A 21,632-nucleotide genomic window follows, 5' to 3' on the forward strand; every position below is an offset into this window, starting at 1 on the left:
GACGGCTGTCAAGTGAGCCCTCTCTTAAAAACAGTGTGCCGCTTTCTTCTGTACATTACGGTAACAGCAAGGACTTTTTTTTAAAAAAAAAGCATAGTGTATGAACTGTCATTACATTCAAATGTGCATACAAACACGAACCCTCCCCTATCTATCTATCTATCTATCTATCTATCTATCTATCTATCTATCTATCTATCTATCTATCTATCTATCTATCTATCTATCTATCTATCTATCTATCTATCTATCTATCTATCTATCTATCTATCTATCTATCTATCTAGATAGATAGATAGATAGATAGATAAGGATCTGTCTGAAATGTAATTTCAAAATAAGACGCAATTACAATCATGAATTGAGGAGTACTTACATTAATATTGACGTTTGTGTAAAGAAAACTGCTTGTTTTCAGAGAGTCATTTGACTTCTCACTGATAGTGTCCCACCTGGTGATGTCACATAAAAAGTTTCAGACAGATCAGATATGCAATTTCAAAATAAAACCTAGTTGAAATCGGCTATAAATGTGTTTTTTCCACATGTTCACATATGTCTAGAAAAAAAAACTGCTAGTTTGCCTCTCTGTAATACCAATTGTAAGCGCAATCAGTATTTGACAAAAAAAATAACATAATTTTTTTTAATCTTCACATTTACTGGCGTGGCCACTGACCAGGGAGTGGCCAGTTTTTGTAATGACCGAACACAGCTCAATACATAAACTATTAAATTCATTAATAAATTACTAGATGAAGGAAAGAATGAACAAATAAACAAAAACTAATTTTAAGGAAAGAATGAATGAATGAACGAACAAATAAATAAATAAACAAGCAAACACAGTTGTTTTCCATTATCCTCCTAAAACTTTATTTCACATTTGGACAAGTTAGACAACCAATCAAGAATCAAAATCAGCTAAATAGATACGGTAAAAATGAAAAAGAGAAGAAAAGAAAAACCATGAACACTTAAAAGAATCTTAAAGTTAATCTTTGAGCTGACAGGGAGCCAGTGCAAAGATTTTAAAATGTGTGCAATGTGCGCCCTCTTCCTGGTTTTAGGTAAAAGGAGTGAAGTGTAGCAAAGTTCTGGACTAGCTGCACGTAATTAAAAAGGGTTTTCTTTACACCAGAAAAGAGGGCATCACAAAAATGCATTCTTGATGTGATAAAAGCATGAATTAGTAATTCCTCAGATAATAAAAGGCAGTTTTAGTTACCTGATTCAGGTGTTGGTCAAAGCTAAGATCTGCACCTTGAATCACACAGAGGTTCCTTACTGTATCACAAACAGTCATACAGTTGGTTGACAGATAGCTTCAGAACCAACAACCAAGACTTCTGTTTTGTCCTGGTTGAGCTGCAAAAAGTTCTCTCCCATCCACATTTTAATATCTGAAATACAGTTTAAAAGGTTGTTCATGGGTCCAGTGTCATCAGGGGACACAGCTACATGCAATTGAGTGTCATCAGCATAGCTATGAAAGTAATGCCTTGTCTCCTGATGATGTCAAAAAGCAAAAACACATGAATAGATTAAAAAGTGGGTGACCCAGGATGGACCCTTGAGGGACCCCACATGTCAGTTTGTACCTTCTAGAAGAAAAATTATTTGAATCAACAATAAAATATCTATATGTGAGGTAGGATTTAAACCAATTAAAAGCTCTCCCTGTAATTCCAATCATGTCGTGAAGTCTGTTCAAAAGGATAGAGTGGTCAGCTGTGTCAAAGGCTGCACTCAGGTCCAGTAAAGACTAAAATAGATACTTTGTTCTGTCAGCATTGGGCCTGAGATAATTTAAGACCCTGATAAGGGCTATCTCTGTTGAGTGTTAAGGTCTAAAACCATACTGAAACTTTTCTATCATGTCATTTTCTTAAATAAATCATTCAGTTAAGTAAAATCAAGTTTTTCTAACATTTTACTTAAAAATGACAGATTGGATAGCGGCTGGTAGCTGTTTAGATTGAAGTCATCTAAACCACTCTTCTTCAGAATGGGTCTTACCATAGCAGTCTTTTGGGATGCAGGGAAGACTCTGGTCTGAAGAGAGCAGCATAAAATGTTTAGTAACTCTTCCTTACTGGATGTGAAGACTGATTTAAAAAGTCAGGTGGGGATGGGATCAAGAGAACAAGTTTTGGTTTTCATTATCACTTGTCGGAGCTCTGCAGCATCAATCAAGACAAAACGATCGAGCGTTTTCTTACTGATAGGAGGACGTGCGGTGGAAAGACCAACAGGGGGTCGTTGATCCCACCTCATAAGATAGATGATCTAATGTCATCTATCTCAGTGGTAAAGTGGACTGCAAACTCCTCGCAGGTCTTACTGAGAGGTGGAGGGTGGGACCAAAGTTGAATTTAATACAAATAACAAATTTAAATCTGCAATAGGGCAATGAGAAAAAGAGTTTAGGATGGGTTGTAGAACATAAAGTGAAAAATGTGGGGGAAAAAAGAAAGGTTCCACATTGGCCAGCAAATTCCAATTGTAAAAAGGTTAATTTTTCAGTCAATAGAACAAAGAATAGGTAAATTACCTGCAGGTGGTTTAAGCATGCGTTATAGATTATCATATTTAAGGTAAAATCTTTAAAGAGGCATACAAATGGCTGACAAATTAGATAGGGGTGGATGATTTTGAGCAATGGGAAACAATTCAAGTAATCATCATGGCAGAATTTGTGGAAAAAGTCGATAATAAGAACGTTCGATACCAAGTTGATACCAAGAAACATGAATTTATTTATTTTAAGAGAGAATAATTAGAAGGTAAAAAACATGAGGAAGGTTGGAAAAGTGAATCTATGGAGGACAGAGGGGGAAGAGAAGGAAAGAAAATTCCTATCAACCCTCCCTACCAGGAGGTGGCGGTAGTGAGCCATTTCTTTCTATCATGACCGCCAGAAGACGACCTGAAGGTGGCAGTAATGAGCTGTGGCTAGCAAAATTTAACAGAAGACGAAATCAGGAAAACGACTTTGTTACGCGTTTGGCTTTCTGTTCTTGTCAATTGACAACTGATAGAGTGTGTTCATCTTATAAGATGTCTAAAAGACATCGCTTGGACTTGGGCGATGATTACTCTTCCAATAAGAAGAGGTCTGACGGGTATGTGAAGCTGTATGGTGGCGTATCCGCTATATGCTAGCAACGAGCTAAACTTTAGCTGGCGCTAGTTTAGTTTGCTAACAACAGCCTACAGGAGTTGAGACAATACCGCCCCAGTAGTTACCGACACAACAGTACAGGAACCAAAATTCCTCAATAGAATTTGAATGTCATTATCTTGCGTAGTTATAAAGGTTAGTTATGCTAACAACAGCGTAGCCGGTCAGCTTGCCAGTGATGGCCTTCACTAGTAAACGAAGCATCGACGCTGTCTGTTTCATTCATCATACACGTGTGTGGCTAATGTTAAAATTAGCCGGTAGCTAGTTGTCGTCTCGTACTGGTTTGAGCGGTGTATGTCGAATAGAAAACCTCTGCTGATAGTTTTTGTGCGCCAGTGACCAGGCTTCTTTATGTTGGTTGACTTAGTGCAATTTATTTAAGCTTGAATTCAAAGACTAACAATACAGCTGTCGCTTAATTTGCACAATATTATTACAAGAGTATTTTTTGATGTTGTTGTTGCATTCTGCATTAGAATGTGCAGATATTATTTGACAATCGGTTTGCAACTACTATACTATCTACCTATTAAAAGACAATTACATGTTAATTACTACTATTACTAAAGAAGTGTGTGTATGTACACACACACACACACACACACTGAGCTGCTGGACTCAGGAGAACCTCGTCTCCCGGGAGGACTGTCTCCAAGCAGAGGAGCAGCTTTAAGATGAGTGTTAGCTAACGGAGGCTGCTTTTGAACGGAGAAATGCTGCCCAGTCGTGAGAAACTGTGTAAACAATCATGAATTTATGTTTCCAATCGTATCCAAACAAAATAAGGCGGATGTTGGTGTTGCCTGCATGGATTTTTTTAACTGCGTCCTCTGCTAAATGTTGTTGTTGGCACGTATTAATTTAACCCTAACCCTTCTTCCAGCTACAGCCAACAAAAAAAAAAAAGTTGAGCGAACAACAGTTAATATAATCATAACAATAATAAAAGCACGTTTAGAAGATCGTCTCGCTCTATGCTGCAGGTTTCTTTGTGTACAACAGAACTCAATATTTCTTCTTCTATGGTAGTTTCCGGTGTTTTAGAGAGTTCTGCTTTTGTCCAAAAGATTTTTTCTGATCGAAAGTGTGGCGTAGGTTTGTTGTCTTTTTATTGCTCTCAGTAAACAAAAGGTGTCCCACTTAAGATTCACTTAACCCTTTTTTAACTGTATTTTGTAAGGGGATGCTGTTATTCGCCTTACCGTTTATTTTGCTTTGATTCAAATTCAAGAGGCAGCTTGGTCATAAAAATAAATATTAATATAACTTTTTAATTATTTAAATACATCCACAGGAGGGATCGAGATCGGGACAGGGATCGTGAGGACCGCTCCAGGGACAGGGACCGGGACAGAGACAGGGATAGAGACTCCAAGCCTTCTGCTGCAGTCTCCAACAGCACAGCACCTGTGGCCAGCTTACCCACTCTTAAGCAGATGCCAATGCATCAGCAGATCAACCCTTTCACCAACCTGCCACACACACCGCGTTTCTATGAGATCTTAAAGAAGAGGTTACAGCTTCCTGTGTGGGAGTATAAGGAGAGCTTCACCAACATCATCACACGTCAGCAAAGCTTTGTCCTTGTAGGAGAGACAGGCTCTGGGAAAACCACACAGGTAATATTTACGAAAATGTTCAGTTTTCAAACTGGATTTGCAGAACTTGCTTTGTTAATATATATATATTTTTTGTTTATGAAATTCTAACATCAACATTCATGTCAAACTCTAGATCCCACAGTGGTGTGTGGACATGGTTAGAGGTTTGCCTGGTCCCAAGCGAGCTGTAGCCTGTACTCAGCCAAGGCGAGTGGCTGCCATGAGCGTCGCTCAAAGGGTGGCAGATGAAATGGATGTCATGCTTGGACAAGAAGTCGGCTATTCCATCAGATTTGAGGATTGCAGCTCTGCTAAAACAATCCTAAAGTAAGTACTGCTTATTGAATCAAACACTCAGGGCTCCAGACTAACTTTTTTCACTAGGAGCACAGTGGCCCCCAACTGAAAATTTTAGGGGCACAATCAGAAAATTTAGGGGCGCATACCGTAAATCAACATGCTAACCAGATATACTAATTTCCACTGTATTACTAATAAATACTTTAATAATAGATGCAGAAATTACAATGTGCTGTTTCTAATTCCGTGTCACATTTTATTCTTCACTTTTGAAGATGCAGCAACAGGTAAACTTACATCACCATCGCTGTCATGACAGTACAAATAAGTAAAGAAAACGGATGGAAATTTATCTTTGTGACACCAAATAGGTGCAGCCAAGATGCACAACAAGCGTGTTTGAGATCACCCAGGTGAACTCAACGCTGCACAGATCACCTGGTGTGTGACATATATTTTTGTTTTTGCTCCAACATCAACTGTCAATCAAAACAAAAATATCACGAGAAAGGGGTGGGAGCAAGGGGCAAACCTACCCGGACACAGCTGGAAACTGAACTGACTGAAAGCTGCCCTACAGACTACAAAACAATGCATTATGGGACATGTGTCCTGATGGTTTTTGTAGTGGAGTGATTAATTAAAATAATTCAAAATACCAATTCATTAAAAAAGGCTACATACATTACAAAACATTAAAATAATCATAAAATATGTAATAACAAAGATCATACTAAGGGGGAGAAGAATATTAAAACTAAATTGAATGTTAAGGACAACTCCAATTTCCTGTTCTCCTTCAGTCTCGCTGCAGATTCGCTTTCATCTCACAGCCCCCCCGCCTGGTCTCCCCAACGATCCAGGCGAGGTGCTGGTTCATCTCAAACACGTCTATCGTTGCATTTTCCCCACGTATTTTCAGTGTGTCTAAAACTAATGTTGTTTTTGCTCGAACGTGTTAAAAGTTCAAGCCCCGTTAGCTGTCACGCATGTACGTGTGGGACATTTATTCTCCTCAGCTGACCCGACTCCCGCGGAGCGGTGAGCTGCCGTAACGGCATAACCGTTTGATGCGCCGCCGTAACCAAAACCTAAACCTTCCTCCGGGTCTGTGCGGCCCAGAGAAAAGTTCAGCACGGGCTGCATGTATGTAGAAAATTACGAGCGAATAGATACATTCTAAAAAAGAAAGTAAGGAACTCCTTAATGTGGTCCGGGGAGGGGGCGGTCAGGTTTCCTGCTCTCAAACCCTGTCATTGTCACACCCCCAAGAGTCATTTATCCCACTGTGATTGGCTGGTCAGCTTCGCGCACGACAATGAAAAAGTGTCATTCATACAAACTGGCGGGCTGCATTAAAATTGAACTTTTTCATATTAAGGCGGGGACCGCAAAATATCATCTTGGGGGCCGCAAATAGCCTGCGGGCCGCGAGTTTGAGACCCCTGCTGTACACTCTGGCACTGGTACACCAGCCGCAGGTCGGAAGAACGAATCAATAGTTCGCTTGCTCATGGCTCAGACGCACATATCAGGTTGTGATATTTGTCTCCGTTTCCTTCTCACAGATGTTTACGCGCACTCGATTGTCTCTAGGCCCCTCCCCCTACACGCATTTTAGCCACTCACAGTGGCTGTCCCTATTCTTCTCACACGCAGTGGCCGCCTCACACACAGGCATCACGCGAGAGTGTACGTGCTCGCGTTTCATGAGTATGTGTGCGAGTGTGTGTGTCTGCCTGCGTGCGTGTGCGCTCGCGTCTCATCGATTATTTCATTGACGTGCCCCTTCTAAGTTTAATGTATAAAAAAATACGAAGGGTAGGGGAGGCAAATTTACTGGTAGCACATGTGCGACTGGATGTAAAATTCAGTCGCACACTCTCAAATTTTGGTCGCAAAATGCGACCAATTGCTCGCAGTCTGGAGCCCTGACACTGCAGTATTTTCAACAAACAAAAGAAGTTAACGAATGCCTGTGACTGTTTTAGGTACATGACAGACGGTATGTTACTGAGAGAAGCTATGAACGACCCTCTGCTGGAGCGATACGGTGTGATCATTCTGGACGAGGCCCACGAGCGAACTCTAGCTACAGATATCCTGATGGGAGTGTTGAAAGAAGTGGTCCGTCAAAGATCTGACCTGAAGGTATTCTTCTTTCAAGCTTTTCTTGTATCAAATAATTTCTGTTCTGTTCAGTCTTCACTTCCTTTTCCGAAAATGTCAAACACAAAATTGCATGCTAATGTGTGTAATTACTACAAATCGCTAAGGAAGCACAAGTTGCTTTTCCCAAACTTTGCCAAAGGTGATCGCGTTTCTAAAAAGTGTGCATTTGCACATGGATGGAATTTTTTTATCTGCACAGGTGATTGTCATGAGCGCCACTCTGGATGCTGGGAAGTTCCAAGTATACTTTGACAACTGTCCTCTGCTAACAATTCCTGGACGCACACATCCTGTAGAGATCTTTTATACCCCTGAGCCAGAGCGGGACTACCTTGAGGCAGCGATCCGCACAGTCATTCAGATTCACATGTGCGAGGAAGAAGAAGGCGACTGCCTTTTGTTTCTCACAGGTCAAGAGGTATCTGAATTTCCTTTTTTTTGAAAGTCTGTTACAAACGGCATTACCTTAAAACTACAAATTGAAACCTCATGTTTTGTTCTAGGAAATAGACGAGGCTTGCAAGAGGATCAAACGTGAGGTTGATGACCTGGGTCCTGAAGTCGGGGACATCAAAATCATTCCGCTGTATTCCACGCTGCCTCCTCAGCAGCAGCAAAGGATCTTTGAGCCGCCTCCTCCAAGGAAACCCAACGGTGCCATTGGCAGAAAGGTGTGTTTTAGGTCAATTCTTCCTAATGTTGACATTTCATGTGATCCAACTTGGGTTGAGCCAAAAGTCTGCTGTTTTCTCTGTAGGTCGTAGTGTCAACAAACATCGCTGAGACTTCTTTAACAATTGATGGAGTGGTTTTTGTAATCGATCCTGGATTTGCGAAACAGAAGGTAAACAAGTAAGGAAAAAAATTCCCCTATGTTGGCTTCAGTTAAAATAAAAATTGTTCTGATTTGACATTTGTGTTAAGGTGTACAATCCTCGGATCAGAGTGGAGTCTTTGCTGGTCACAGCCATCAGTAAAGCTTCTGCCCAGCAGAGGGCGGGTCGCGCCGGCAGAACACGACCAGGGAAATGCTTCCGTCTCTACACGGAGAAAGCCTACAAAACTGAGATGCAGGCAAGTGACTTTTTCTGCAGAAATCAAAACCATTTTCTCTTTGAATTAAAAAAAAAACTGTCCCACTGTCTTTCATAGTTCTATAATAAAGCATGAAATAATATACTTTGTATTGGAAGCAGTCTCTGGGTCTGGCTTCACATGAATGAAAACTGTTGGACTATTTAAGAAATCCTTCTAACAAGTAAAACGGCATCTTTCGCAAACCCATAGATGCTCAGCAAACTGAAGGACAAACCATTTGTAATAAATAAATGTAGAGAAATGAATCACCTTGCAGTGGTTAAAAGAAAATTCCTGTAAATTGAAAAATGTTTTTAGATCCAAACCTTTTTCCATTTTGTTTGGCTTTATAGTTCATTTTGATTCATACTTTAGTACATTTAACCAATTCAGTTAGTTTATAAAAAGCAGTTTTTACAGATCTAAGGATACAAACTGGAAAAATGTGAAACCTTAAGGAAAAACATATCATTTTAATCCTCTTATACCAGAGTGTTTACATACTTTTGACTTCCAAAATGTTTATGCAATTAACACAAGTCCAGCAGAAGCGGGGAAAAGCAGTTTTGCACTGATATGTAAAACTTTACAATAGTGAAGAGCTTTTGTAATCAACATACATCAACTGATTCAGCATCTCGAGTGTTAAAGGGTCAAACCATCTCTAGAAGCATATTTTGCAAACACGCTTTAACACTTTGCCTTGACAACAACCTTATTTACAAACTGAGCAACAACCTGTATTTTGATAATAAAATTGTCATTAATAAATTCCCTTTTCCCCAGGATAACACATACCCCGAGATTCTTCGGTCCAATTTGGGTTCCGTGGTGCTGCAGCTGAAAAAGCTGGGCATTGATGACCTCGTTCACTTTGACTTCATGGATCCACCAGGTGAGTCATTTTGCTGAGTTTGGACCGATCCAACTTCCATTTCTCTACCTAAATGCTCCACCTGTCTCCCTCCACCTGCAGCTCCAGAGACCCTCATGAGAGCTCTTGAACTGCTGAACTATCTGGCCGCTCTCAACGATGACGGAGACCTCACCGAGCTGGGCTCCATGATGGCGGAGTTTCCACTGGATCCTCAGCTAGCAAAGATGGTCATTGCGAGCTGCGAGTTTAACTGCTCCAACGAAATTCTTTCCATCACCGCCATGCTGTCAGGTAATGCCCAGGACTGGGCTGACGTCTTCTTGCCTGCTGTAGGCCAAGTCTGATCTGGTTGATAACGTGTCAGTAAAGACGTCTGCAACACGGTTTCTTTTCTGATGAAAAATGATCTTGGCTACTAAATCAGCCAAAAACTGTACATTTAACAGGAGGAGGAAATGAGTGCAGCACTATTTAAAATGACTTTTCGGTTCCTTCTTGATTACATAAAAAAAGAAAAAAAAGCTCAACGTTCTGATTAACGTTTTGAAACAAATCGTTTATAAAAGTCTTTCCTTAGTTTTTGAGAATAAACACAAACCCTGTCCTTTTGGCCAGCTTGTTACCTTGCACTTTAAACATTTAGAGAATTTACTTTCTAGGTGCAGAAATGTTGAGATATTTATTCTCAATTTTGTTATTTTAATTAAGGGTGGACTAAGTTTATATTTTTTTAATCATTTATACATGTGGATAGGGCAGGCACCACTTGGGTTTATGTCACAGTTCCAGTATTAATCTTTACTTACAATAACTATGAGTTTCAATATTGTTAGTTGTTTACAATTGTCTTGTGTACCTTGAGATTAACATTTTCTGTCATAATTGTAGTCTTTATGGAATTCCAAAGTCAGATCCTGAAGTTTTGCAAAGTTCAGTCGTTGCTGGTGTTCCTAACACTGTAGTTGTGTGAAAACTCTTGTTTTACAGATGTGCTTAATGACTCCCCTCTCTCCGCACTAAAATCCATTACTGTTGGAAATGACCATGAGAAAAGACCGCAGCTCCCCCTCTACCCTTTTGATAGTGTGGTCCTGCCCTGTCCCAACGCTGTGTCCAGTGCCCTAGCATCATAGGCTTTGCTCCATTTTTCTGTGAACGTTTGACTCATCCGTATGGGCGGCTTTGTTGGGGCCCATACCAACCTTGTTTAGTCCCACAGTGCTTTGTCCGTCCTACGGAGGCTAAGAAGGCAGCTGACGAGTCCAAGATGAGGTTTGCTCACATTGATGGAGACCACTTGACGATGCTCAACGTCTACCATGCCTTCAAACAAAGTAAGTGTCAGAATAGCTTCCAGGGCTCCAGACTCACATTTTGCGACCAAAATTTGAGAGTATGCGACTGAATTTTACATCCAGTCGCACATGTGCTACCAGTAAATTTGCCTCCCCCACCCTCCGTATTTTTATACATTAATAGTGGAAGGGGCACGTCAATGATCGATGAAATGAGCAATGAAATCATCAATGAGACGCGAGCGCACACACGCAGACAGACACACTTGCGCGAATACTCATGAGACTGGAGCACACGCGAGCGCACACTCACGTGTCATTGAGTGATGCCTGAGGCGGCCAATGCGTGTGAGAAGAATAGGGAAAGTCACTGTAAGTGGCTAAAATATGTGGAGGGGGCGGGGCCTAGAGATAATCGAGTGCGCGTAAACATCTGTGGGAAGGAAACGGAGACAAATATCATCACAACCTCATATGTGCGTCTGAGCTATGAGCAAGCGAACTATTGATTCATTCTTCCGACCTGCGGCTAATGTACCAGTGCCAGAGTGTACAGCAGGGGTCTCAAACTCGCGAAGCAAACCACGGTTCTCATGCGCGGCTGTTACGGCAGCACACCGCTCCCGCGGGAGTCGGGGCAGCTGAGGAGAATAAATGTCCTACACCTACATGCGTAACAGCTAACGGGGCTGTAACATTAAACACGTGTGGGCAACAACACGATTTAGTCTTACACACTTAAAACACGTGTGGAAAATGCAACGATAGACGTTTTAAGATGAACCAGCGCCCTGGGGGTGGGGGGTGGGGCATGAAGGCGAAGCTGCAGCGAGACTGAAGGAGAACAGGAATTAGGAGTTGTCCTTAACATTCAATTTAGTTTTAATATGCCTCTCCCCCTAAGTATGATCTGTGATATTACATCTTTTATACTTATTTTAATGTTTTGTAATGTATGTAGCCTTTTTTTAATCAGTTGGTATTTTAAATTATTTTAATTGATCAGTGAACTACAAAAACCCATCAGGACACATGTCCCATAATGAATTGTTTTGTAGTCTGTAGGGCAGCTTTCAGTCAGTTCAGTACTAAATTTCCAGCTGCGTTCGCTCAGGTTGGGGTCTTGCTCCCGCCCCTTTCTGGTGATATTTTTGTTTTGATTGACAGGTGATGTTAGAGCAAAAACAAAATTATACATCTCACACCAGGTGATCTGTGCAGTGTTGCGTCCATCTGGGTGATCTCAAACACGCTTATTGTGCATCTTGGCTGCACCTATTTGGTGTCGCCAACATGAATTTCCATCCCCTAATGTTTACATTCATTTAAGTATTGTTTGTAACTGTGAAATGATCGAAAGGTTACTACGGTAATCACTTTATTACTAAAAACTTTTTTTTATTCTAAATGTATGGTATTTTGTTTACTATTTGTACTCTCATGACAGCGATGGTGATGTCAGTTTACCTGTTGTTGCATCTTCAAAAGTGCAGATTAAAATGTGACACTGAATTTCAAACAGCACATTGTAATTTCTGCATCTATTATTAAAGTATTTATTAGTAATACAGTGGAAATTAGTAGATTCGGTTAGCATGTTGATTTACGGTATGCGCCCCTAAATTTTCTAGTTGTGCCCCTAAAATTTTCAGTTGGGGGGCCACAGTGCTCCTAGTGAAAAAAGTTAGTCTGGAGCCCTGGCTTCTGCATGCAGTTGTCTTCTTTTGTTTTTATCTGTTTACCTTACGCTTAGTTCACACAATCATCTAACAACTTAATATTGTGTAAACCAGGTATGTCTGCAGTCTGGCCTGTCATCAAATTTATTCTGACCTGTAGCCCCTTCAATAAAACGTGATTGAAGAAGATAAACATTACTATGGAAAGATGAGACTCAAGTCTAAGAAAGCTATTTCACATTTGGCCAGCAGATGGCAGCAGCGCTGTGCCCAGTTCTATGAAAATATTTGATCTCAGGTAGAAATTGATAATCCAGATTCCTTTACTTGATGGCAGTTGTCCAATATTAAGATTTAAGGTAGGATATGTCGTCTTTATTCCAAAAAGCCATTTTTTGGCACTACACCGGTGCCAAAACACTGGAGACGGAAGTCATGAGACCCCTGAGGGATGTTGCACGTGTGATAGAAAATCTGTTTCTTCCTCAGACAAATGGAGAACAACAGCAACATTATTAGCTAATGGTACCACCATCTATACCTCAATGTTTACAGAAGCAGACCATTGTGAGGTTTGAAAGGAACAGGATGTCCAAAGTTACGTCATTCTGCACAGATGTTGTTCTCTGAAAGGATCAAGATTGTTGATCAAGATTTGCTGTGATTGCTTTTCCATAGTAGATTTGCATATATGTGATTACTTTATCCTATTTTCCAATGGCTGTTATGCAATGTTAGTTCAGTCTTTGATTTGTTTATGTCTTTACTATTCAAATTCTAACTCTGCACAAAGTTTGGACACACCTGACATAGACAAAAAACACTTAGAGGTTTGGCTGTACTGAATAAAACATGTTTTTCTGTTCATCAATACTGTGGATTCAACTTTATGCCAGTCAGCGTGAATGGAAAAACACATTTTTCTGAATCTTTTTTTTTTTATTCTTTATTTCTAGACCATGAGTCTAACCAGTGGTGCTATGACAACTTTGTCAACTACCGCTCACTGATGTCTGCTGACAACGTGCGTCAGCAGCTGTCGAGGATTATGGACCGCTTTAACCTGCCCAGGCGGAGCACAGAGTTCACCAGCAGAGATTACTACATCAACATCCGGCGTGCTCTCTGCACTGGCTTCTTCATGCAGGTGAGACGAGCTGACGCTGCTTTCATCCGGCATGTACGTCTGCTGGTGTTACTCCTGCCCTGCAAAGGTTTAGAGCTCTTCTGCTTCTTCTGCAGGTGGCTCATTTGGAACGCACAGGACATTACCTCACAGTCAAAGACAACCAGGTGGTTCAGCTGCACCCGTCCACTGTCCTGGACCACAAGCCAGAGTGGGTGCTCTACAATGAGTTTGTCCTCACGACCAAGAACTACATCAGAACGTGCACAGACATCAAACCAGAGTGGTGAGTGTGCGGGCTTCTAAATTCAAAGTAAAAAAAAAGTGGTTTGGATTCTAACTGTACGTCTTTGTGTCTTTTTTTGCAGGCTGGTGAAGATTGCACCCCAGTACTACGATATGAGCAACTTTCCACAATGTGAAGCTAAGAGGCAACTGGAGCGAATTATTGCCAAATTGGAGAGCAAAGAGTATTCTCAGTACTGAACAATAGAACATCCATGTCCTGGAAAACAGCTGCATTCTATAGTTTTAGATTCTTCTGTATCATTGTATCTTGATGTTTAAAGTTGGCTTTTTGATTTTTATAACTGCTTATTTTGCTTCTTTTCCTCCCTCATCGTTGTCAGTTATGTAGGAGTGATATCAGCAACTATTGTTAATCTTGGCTATGATCATTCTCAAAAGAAATGTCAAATTTAGATGTGGCTGTGTTCATTTTTAGGAGATCTGGAGCCATAACAAAGACCCGTGCTTTCTTTTCTTTAATAAAGGAGCTTTGACCTAAATTTTGTGTGGCACTTAAAGAGAACATTTGCTGTTGTCAGCAGTCAGTTTAACCGTATTGACTGTTATCAATCCATATTCGTATTGAGTTTTGTTTTTTAATATTATCCTTTGTGATGTTTTACCAACAACCTCCACAGGCTCATGTGGACAAATGAATTACATCTGTTTTTTTGCAGACAAAAATGGACTTTGAATTTTTGATAGATTCAAAAAAAGTGTTGCTAGCTGCATAACCGACTCCTGGATAATGCTGTGACAACCAAACCTGCTATGTGCTACAGTCCTGCCCTCAGATTTCCTGACAGTGGTGCAATATTTTCTTAAAGAAACACTCCATTTTAGAAAAAAGTAATTTTAAGATTGTTAGAGGGAAGAAAGTTATGAGTCATATGGCAAACTCAAATGTTCACTTTATGACTATTTTTTTTAATTTAAAGATGTACTAGATCTTTATTTAAGGACACCTAAAACCCACTTCTGATGACATGAAGAGCTGCAACATGATCAAAACAGTGAGGAGACAGTCAATGCTAAAAATGAAACATGACAAAAGTGGTAAAGAGAGCACATCTAGTAAATGGAACAATGATGAAAGAAAAAAATGCAGAGAAAAGTAGGTGTTTAAAAACATTAAAAACCAGTGGGGTGGGGGTGGGGGGCTGATGCAATAGTCGGGCTACAATTTCAAAGCGCTTCTTAGCTGTTAATAAAATACCTTCACAGGGACTTTAAAATAGACGACAGCTTCAAGATTGGTCTGAAATATGATACACTGTATGGCTAAGATGGTTTTTTCTTTTAGTAGAGGCTGCAGTTGGGGGTTAAGCCTCATGAATTAACTGCAATTTATAATATTTAATATCATTTGCCTGGAAACTTAATCCATATGGAAGTAATCAACCTAATCCAGCCCATCACTTTGTCTAACTTGGGTATGAAAGGATGACAGCAGGAACAATTCATTGTAAGAGTCGGAACTCTTAAATTTGCCACTTTTTGAGTGAAGATTCTAGAGAATCTGCTATTTGAGCAACTTGAGTGGTTTTAAAGGTAGAATCCATCTCCTCGTGCAAAACTTCAAGTTAAGAGTTTGTTGTAAAATTGCTAAACAAAGGGCAAACACTCCTTGAGAAGTGATATCATTCAATTGTAGCTCCGGTTTCACCAGAATCTAGGATGGTTCTGCTGGTCAACAGTCGTCAAAGTCAGTGCAAAAACAGCTCAGTAGGAACCCATAAAACTTTCATAGCTTTAGTCATTTTCACTTTAAATATTATTGATTTCAAGTTATTAAAGGATGGGAACTATTGCTTTATACATCGTCAAGACATTTTGGAATCAAAAACAATCTTTCTTAGCATGTTACAAAATAAAGAAACAAAAACCGAGAAATACTTTAATAAAGAAATCTAGTTGTTGAAACAACAGTCTATTCACTTTTGATTTATTTTAGCTGAATTTGGACCACGTCTGTTCATGACAGCGGCTTCTTGTTCTTCCACTGCTGTTCAATGTCTTCTATGGTCTCTGGCAGGAACCTGTTGCGTGTTTCTGAAAGCGTCCTCGCCACCAGTCCTCCTGTTAGAGCCAGAAGGCACAAGACCAGCTGTGGGAGCTTTTCCCAGACCTCATCGAGTAAGAGGATGAAAGGGGCCAAAGCTACACCAAGACGACCCATGAAGGAGTTGTAGCCAAAGCCGTTCTGCCTAAAATACACAAAAAGATGCAAATATTGTGGAAGCAGTCGTGTTTCAGTCCCCGCTATGCTGATTTATTGCAAGGAGATAACACATTTGAGTAAAAGCGTGCACGTTTCTGTGGGTGGTTACCTCAGCACAGTGGGATAGAGCTCAGAGCAGTACAGCACAACGGTTGAAAAGGATGCTGAGGAAAACCCTTTCCCAATGACTGCAACAACTGTTCTGGGGACAGACAAGTCTGGCAAAAACCAAGAGGCCAGCCATTACCGTTTATGTTTATCTAATCAATAACTATACAAACATGTTTTCTTCTTGTTTAAAATGATAGGAATATCAGAAGAAATACTGCATCCTGCAGGAAACCTTTCAAACCTGTGGTCTGGGATAAAAGTCCTATTATTTTATGCACAAAGGAGCACTTTCATATTTAGCACTGAAAAGAATATGAACATTGTTGATTCCTTGCAGTGCCACAAATATACAGCAAAATAAGAAAGTAGTAAACAGATTTTCAGACTTTAAACATGAACTGGTAAAGAATTTTTGCACTGAAGTGAGTGAAACTTCAAGCCTCAAACAAATCAAATTAAACTTTTTTGTTTTTTGTTTTAAAAAGGGCTACTTATACTTGCATAGCTTGAAGTGATTTGGTGTTAAAAACAAAAACAGACAAAATAAATAAATGAATACTTAAAAAAAATAAAATAGTAAAAGCCCAGCCCCCCCTTTACCCTCCCCCTCCCTCTATTAACAACTATGACCCCACACACAATCAAAACTTATAAAAGTAAATTCTAAAGGTAACTTGAGGCTTGGGTCTGCTGTGAGGAAACAGTATTTTGAAGATGAATGAATGGATTTATGAACCAACAGTGTTTTGTTACAAATTTTTGAGTTTGCTGTATCAGTGAAAATTCCTACCTGTTCTTTAATTGATGAATACGTGTTTTGAGTAGCTGTGATCTATATTTCAAAATGCATTATAAATAAATGTTGTTTGTTTGCTTGTTACATACACCAGATATTCCTTTGGGAATTAATGAAGTGTTTTTGAATGTAATTGAGTTGAAATGACCACTGCTTACACATCTCAAATCTCAATGTCAAGTCTCAGTTCTCTGGGTACAAATCTTAAGCAAACTTTAAAGTCAGAGAATGTGTCAAGATAAACTCTAACCTGGAGTATTGGGCTTACCTTTCGGGATGACAAGGTTGATTCCAAGACAGATGGCGGCACACAGCAGAGCTCCCATCTGTGTGGGTCGTCTGCCAATCTTATCCAGTAAATAGTAAACTGTCCCTTTGGCTGGCAGTTCAATTAAAGAATAAACAAATTGAGTGAGGTAGATGCTGAGGCCTAAGCCTTGGATGTTGAAGCTGATGCCATAATATGCGGTTGCCAAACAGAACCTGAAGGCACAGAAATGTTCAAGTCCAATAATATTTTTAGAAGTTATACAAGCTATAATTAAAGAGAACACTACCATAAGAACAACACCAGAGAAGATGCAGGCAGACATTCTGGATGGAAAAACCTCTGTGGATTTATCTGTTAAAACCTCTGACACCCCGCCCACCCCACTCTTTAAAATACATCCGAGATGTTTCATCTGCATTATTTTTAACTTCTACTGTCAGGAGGAATGCACTACAGTTTGTCTTTTGTATGGTTTGACCTTTTGAAAATAAAGTAGACAGAAATTCGATTTCAGTCCAAAAATGTATGAAATTACCTTTATTACTATAACCTTTTGACAGATGAATGAAAGTTAAGAAAACAGAAAGGCAATGAATTATTTACAAATCTTTATGGATATTCTGTAAGATTTTAGGCTTTAAAACCTTTTATTGTAAAACTGTTTTCAGAACCTCCTTACTTTGCTCATCCCTGCTGTGCCAGAATTTCAGAATGACTACAACAGTAAAAGTTATGCAAAGCCTAGATTATCATAAAAATTTCAGTGTTTTTTCAGTCCCCCCCCCCCTTTTTTTTAATATTGGGTGATCCAGAACAAAATGTTATTGTTATCTGTTAGCAACTTATTCAATCCAGTTTGCTGCAACTGTGCTTTTGGTATGTTAGACTTTATCCATTGTTTATAATAAATAGTCAAATACATTACTGACAAAAAAAGCTGTGGTAAGTGTATAAGAAAAGAAGTAAGCAGCAGTTTTTCTTCGCCCTCATAAATGTATAGCAGAAAAACGTCTGCTCACGCCACTTCCTCTCCTTGTCTGTAAGAACAGTGGCGACCTGCTTCTATGGTAAATCATTTAATCTGAATCCCACTGATGATGGCTTTTTCCTGTTAGCTGGTGAAATAAACAGTGAATCGACTCAAATTTCAGAGCTTGATTCAGAGTTTATTGAACCCTGACTTATGTCATTTCAAAAGATGAGTATACATACCACAATATACCTGTACTTAGGGCAATTTTTCTCATTTTAGGTGTCCTTATCAAATCAAGGTAGGAATAGGTTTGATCAGTTTTCTTCGTCTCAATGATCGTTGCTAGTGTCTGAAAGTACGAAAAAGTTGCATAATGAATTTTTTGTGTCCAGAGATATAATCACTTTGTATTTTCTGCTCTGTTAAGTTGAGCTTGAAGTATGCAAACCTCTATACTCAGGATGGGACTTGACTCTTCTGCTCCATTCATCTTGGCACATTTCTTTAGATGAATCTGAGCTTGTTCAAACTTTCCATTGGCAATAAGCCATCGCGCTGACTCAGGCATCCATCTGATGCAGAACGAGAGGGAATTGTTCGTAAACACACATCCGTAAAAAACACTTATAAAATTAAGTTTCGCCCTCCCCAAATGTCCACAGAATTTATTTATTTTCAGTGTTTGGAAACCTGAAAATGTTTTAAGATAGTAATTTTAAAATATGTACTCGAAATCACATTACATGCACAGAACAGACAGTCTGGTTGTTGGATATTTTCTGATAATCTGATATTTATGACCCATTTAGTTCTAAAACAAATGCATTTTTAAACTTCATATAATTTTTCATGATTGGTTGGAGTTCATATGAATTTCTGAGTTACCTCCAAGTGATGATACTCAAAATTAATGGTGACGAAACACAGAGAATCAGCCAACGCCAGTCAGTTATATGGTAGGCAATTCCTGGAAATACACAGTTCCAAATTGACCAGGAAAAGCTATCAACCACTCCTACCAACTTCCTGTGGTTGACGTCCACCCACTCCACACCTATAAGGAAGTACAAATCATTGCTAGGATCACCCAACAACATTTTCAAAAGTTCACCATTGACTTTTTGCAAAAAAAAGCTCACAACTTAGAATTCTTCAGATGCAAAATAAAGATGAATTACTGAGGACTGCTGAGACGATGACAATGCCTGTAATGCAAAACCCAGTGAAGAACCTCAGCACTGCAAACATCTCGTAAGTTGTGGAAAAAGCACTGGCAACAGCAAATATCAGAGCCGATATGTAGGAAACCAGCAGCATGATCCTCCGGCCGTATCTGCAGAAAGTTGGTTATTAGGTCAATTCCAGAGAGTTTAAAAAACAAAAACTGCCATTTCCCTTTTCAAGTGAAAAAATAAACACCGAAGCTGTCATACCTGTCACTCAGACTTCCAAAGGATATAGCTCCAAACATAACTCCAATGAAAAAGATAGTTGCAGATGCTTTGTTTTTATCACGCTTGTCACACACCAGATCCCACTTGAACAAAATTAGGATTAAGACAAGATCACATCGTTGACTAAGATCAGACAATAAAAGTCATCATGATTGTTGTAAACTTACCTCTGAGGTTATTGTAGATTTGAACGTTGTGTTGTCATAAACCCATCCGTTTTGGCATGATACAGTTAGCATTTCAGTAACATTAGGGGAGCTTAGCAACAACAAATGATACTGAGGCTCCACAAACATCTGACAGGAACTTGGAGTGCCACCCTGCTGGACTGGAATACTGACAAGGAGCTTCTCTTCCCAAGACAAGTTTTTAAAAATACCTTCATCGTCAAAAGATTTAATGTCACAGTGATGAGCTGGAACAGCCGCTACAAAATTACTCAACATGAAGTGGCAGGGCAAAGTGAAGCGACCCAGGAAGTTGATTCCAATGATCATGATCTGAAATTTTCCAAATCCATTAATTTCATCAAGCACATTCTCGAACTTCATTGTTTCTTCCAACTTCTGGCAGTCTGCCTCCTTTTAACATGGGCAACTAAAGCAAATTTTCTCCTGTTCTTGCACTTTTATACTAACAACAGGCTACAGTTTTGGGTGGATGCCCAGGCAAGCTAACCTTTGATATTCAACTTTTCCACTCTCTCTTGGATTGCTGATGAAATATGTTAATGTTTTACTTCATTTAACCACAGAAAAAAAAAATTCCTAGATGGTGGTAATATATAAAACTGTATGTTCACTAAGCGTACTGCAATGGGTTAGTGACCTGTCCAAGATGTATCCTCAGCTTCGCCCAACAGAAGCTTGGATAGGCTAAGCGGGTTTGGAAAATGGATGGATGTTCAGTAAGCCTTAAATAAGAAATTGTTTTGTTGCTTCTTCTTTGAGCTTACATTGTACCTGAGTATTGGAAATAAACAATGAAAATACATTTTTTATTTCCCGGTGGTAAAACAACTCTGATAAGGGATTAAAAAAATAGCTGGAAAATATAAAAAAGGCTTTAGCTATCCTCAAATTGTCCTCTAATTTTGAGCCATGGCTCTGATTGTGTGCACACTGATGTGTTTTTTGAACTTTTGTCCTCTCATTTTGTCAGTGTGCTCATGATTTGTAGACTATCAAAGACTGAAGTACAGCGTGAATCTGACTTGTAGGCCGAATCCGAATTGCTTTCCCTGCCCCTCTGGCTCCTCCCTATTGCTCTAATTGTAGGGGCATTTGTCCAAAAGTGTTTTTTTTTTTTTTTTTAGGAGGAGGCGGAGCGACTTAGGCCTGACTATTCTTCCACCAGTGCGGTGATCCTCGATGCACTTGCGGGTGGAGGAGAATGCATTTCTTCATGTGGGTGGGCTCTGAAGCACAAAAGTTGACTCTTAAATGTTAGTATTGAGTTTTCGTCTTTCATAACTTTTTAGAGTTATAAATGTTATGTATTTTCCGAGCGCTTGCAGCTAACGTAGATGACCAGCGGGCATTGAGGATGTCAGCAAGCAGTAGGAACATTCAAATTTGAAGACACTATTTTTTTTTTTATCTCTCCGCTGAGATGGAAAAATGTAGGGACTGGGAGAAGCAGCTGGGGTTATTTGGATTCCGCCATACCACAAAAGTGTTTTGAGTGGTGAAGTTCAAGATAGTTAAGTCAGTTGGTCCTCAACCAGTGTCAACATGAGCTAAATACTAGGGATACCATTGTTCTTGATAAAAAAACACTATATGTTAGACTAGGAAACCGAATTGTGGGGAAAGTGAATTGTTGCATCCCTACTGCATAACAGTATGTTCCTGTTGAAATTGTCAAACAACTGTTGTGCTGAATTTAAGGGCATAGTAGTTACTGTTTTGATACATTACACTAGGCTTAGTATGAGCCAACTGAAAGGTTTTCCTTCATTAATACGTAATAAAAACAAAAAAGATTATTCTGAATATTCAATTTTTTGTAGTTGTTTTGTGATACACAAATCATATATGGAACTGAAACAAAACCATGACCCAAAAATGGAGGTTTGAGCTGAAATTTGGGGAAACTGAATCATTGCATCACTACTAAATATAGCTTCAGATAAACAAAGTAGGATGAGAAAGAAATGATAAGATTCTTTGTATTATTTTCTCCCAGGACACACCTGATCCAAA

The 21,632-nt window shown here is 39.5% G+C and overlaps 2 protein-coding genes across 2 annotated transcripts; one reads left to right on the forward strand and one right to left on the reverse strand.

The window, feature by feature from the left end:
* Positions 1-2,915: 2,915 nt before the first annotated feature.
* LOC144991056 (ATP-dependent RNA helicase DHX15) lies at positions 2,916-14,100 on the forward strand. The gene is made up of 14 exons (XM_078944786.1): positions 2,916-3,125; positions 4,482-4,806; positions 4,922-5,115; positions 7,080-7,239; positions 7,460-7,678; positions 7,764-7,931; positions 8,018-8,104; positions 8,185-8,334; positions 9,124-9,232; positions 9,314-9,505; positions 10,426-10,548; positions 13,145-13,335; positions 13,431-13,600; positions 13,683-14,100. The coding sequence occupies exons 1-14, from the start codon at positions 3,061-3,063 to the stop codon at positions 13,798-13,800; spliced, it is 2,271 nt and encodes a 756-aa protein (XP_078800912.1). The 5' UTR covers positions 2,916-3,060; the 3' UTR covers positions 13,801-14,100.
* Positions 14,101-14,508: 408 nt separating this feature from the next.
* LOC144991055 (solute carrier family 22 member 7-like) lies at positions 14,509-20,052 on the reverse strand. Its single transcript, XM_078944785.1, has 9 exons — positions 19,596-20,052; positions 19,408-19,511; positions 19,153-19,307; positions 18,860-19,028; positions 18,423-18,546; positions 18,214-18,323; positions 16,999-17,213; positions 15,933-16,041; positions 14,509-15,809 (listed from the first exon to the last, which is right to left on the reverse strand). Exons 1-9 carry the CDS (start codon positions 19,977-19,979, stop codon positions 15,578-15,580), a joined length of 1,602 nt encoding a protein of 533 aa, XP_078800911.1. The 5' UTR covers positions 19,980-20,052; the 3' UTR covers positions 14,509-15,577.
* Between the last annotated feature and the right edge of the window lie 1,580 nt (positions 20,053-21,632).

The sequence above is a fragment of the Oryzias latipes genome, chromosome 1 (genome assembly GCF_053564925.1).
Source record: "Oryzias latipes strain Hd-rR chromosome 1, Olatipes_Hd-rR_3.1".
Lineage (NCBI taxonomy): Eukaryota > Metazoa > Chordata > Actinopteri > Beloniformes > Adrianichthyidae > Oryzias > Oryzias latipes.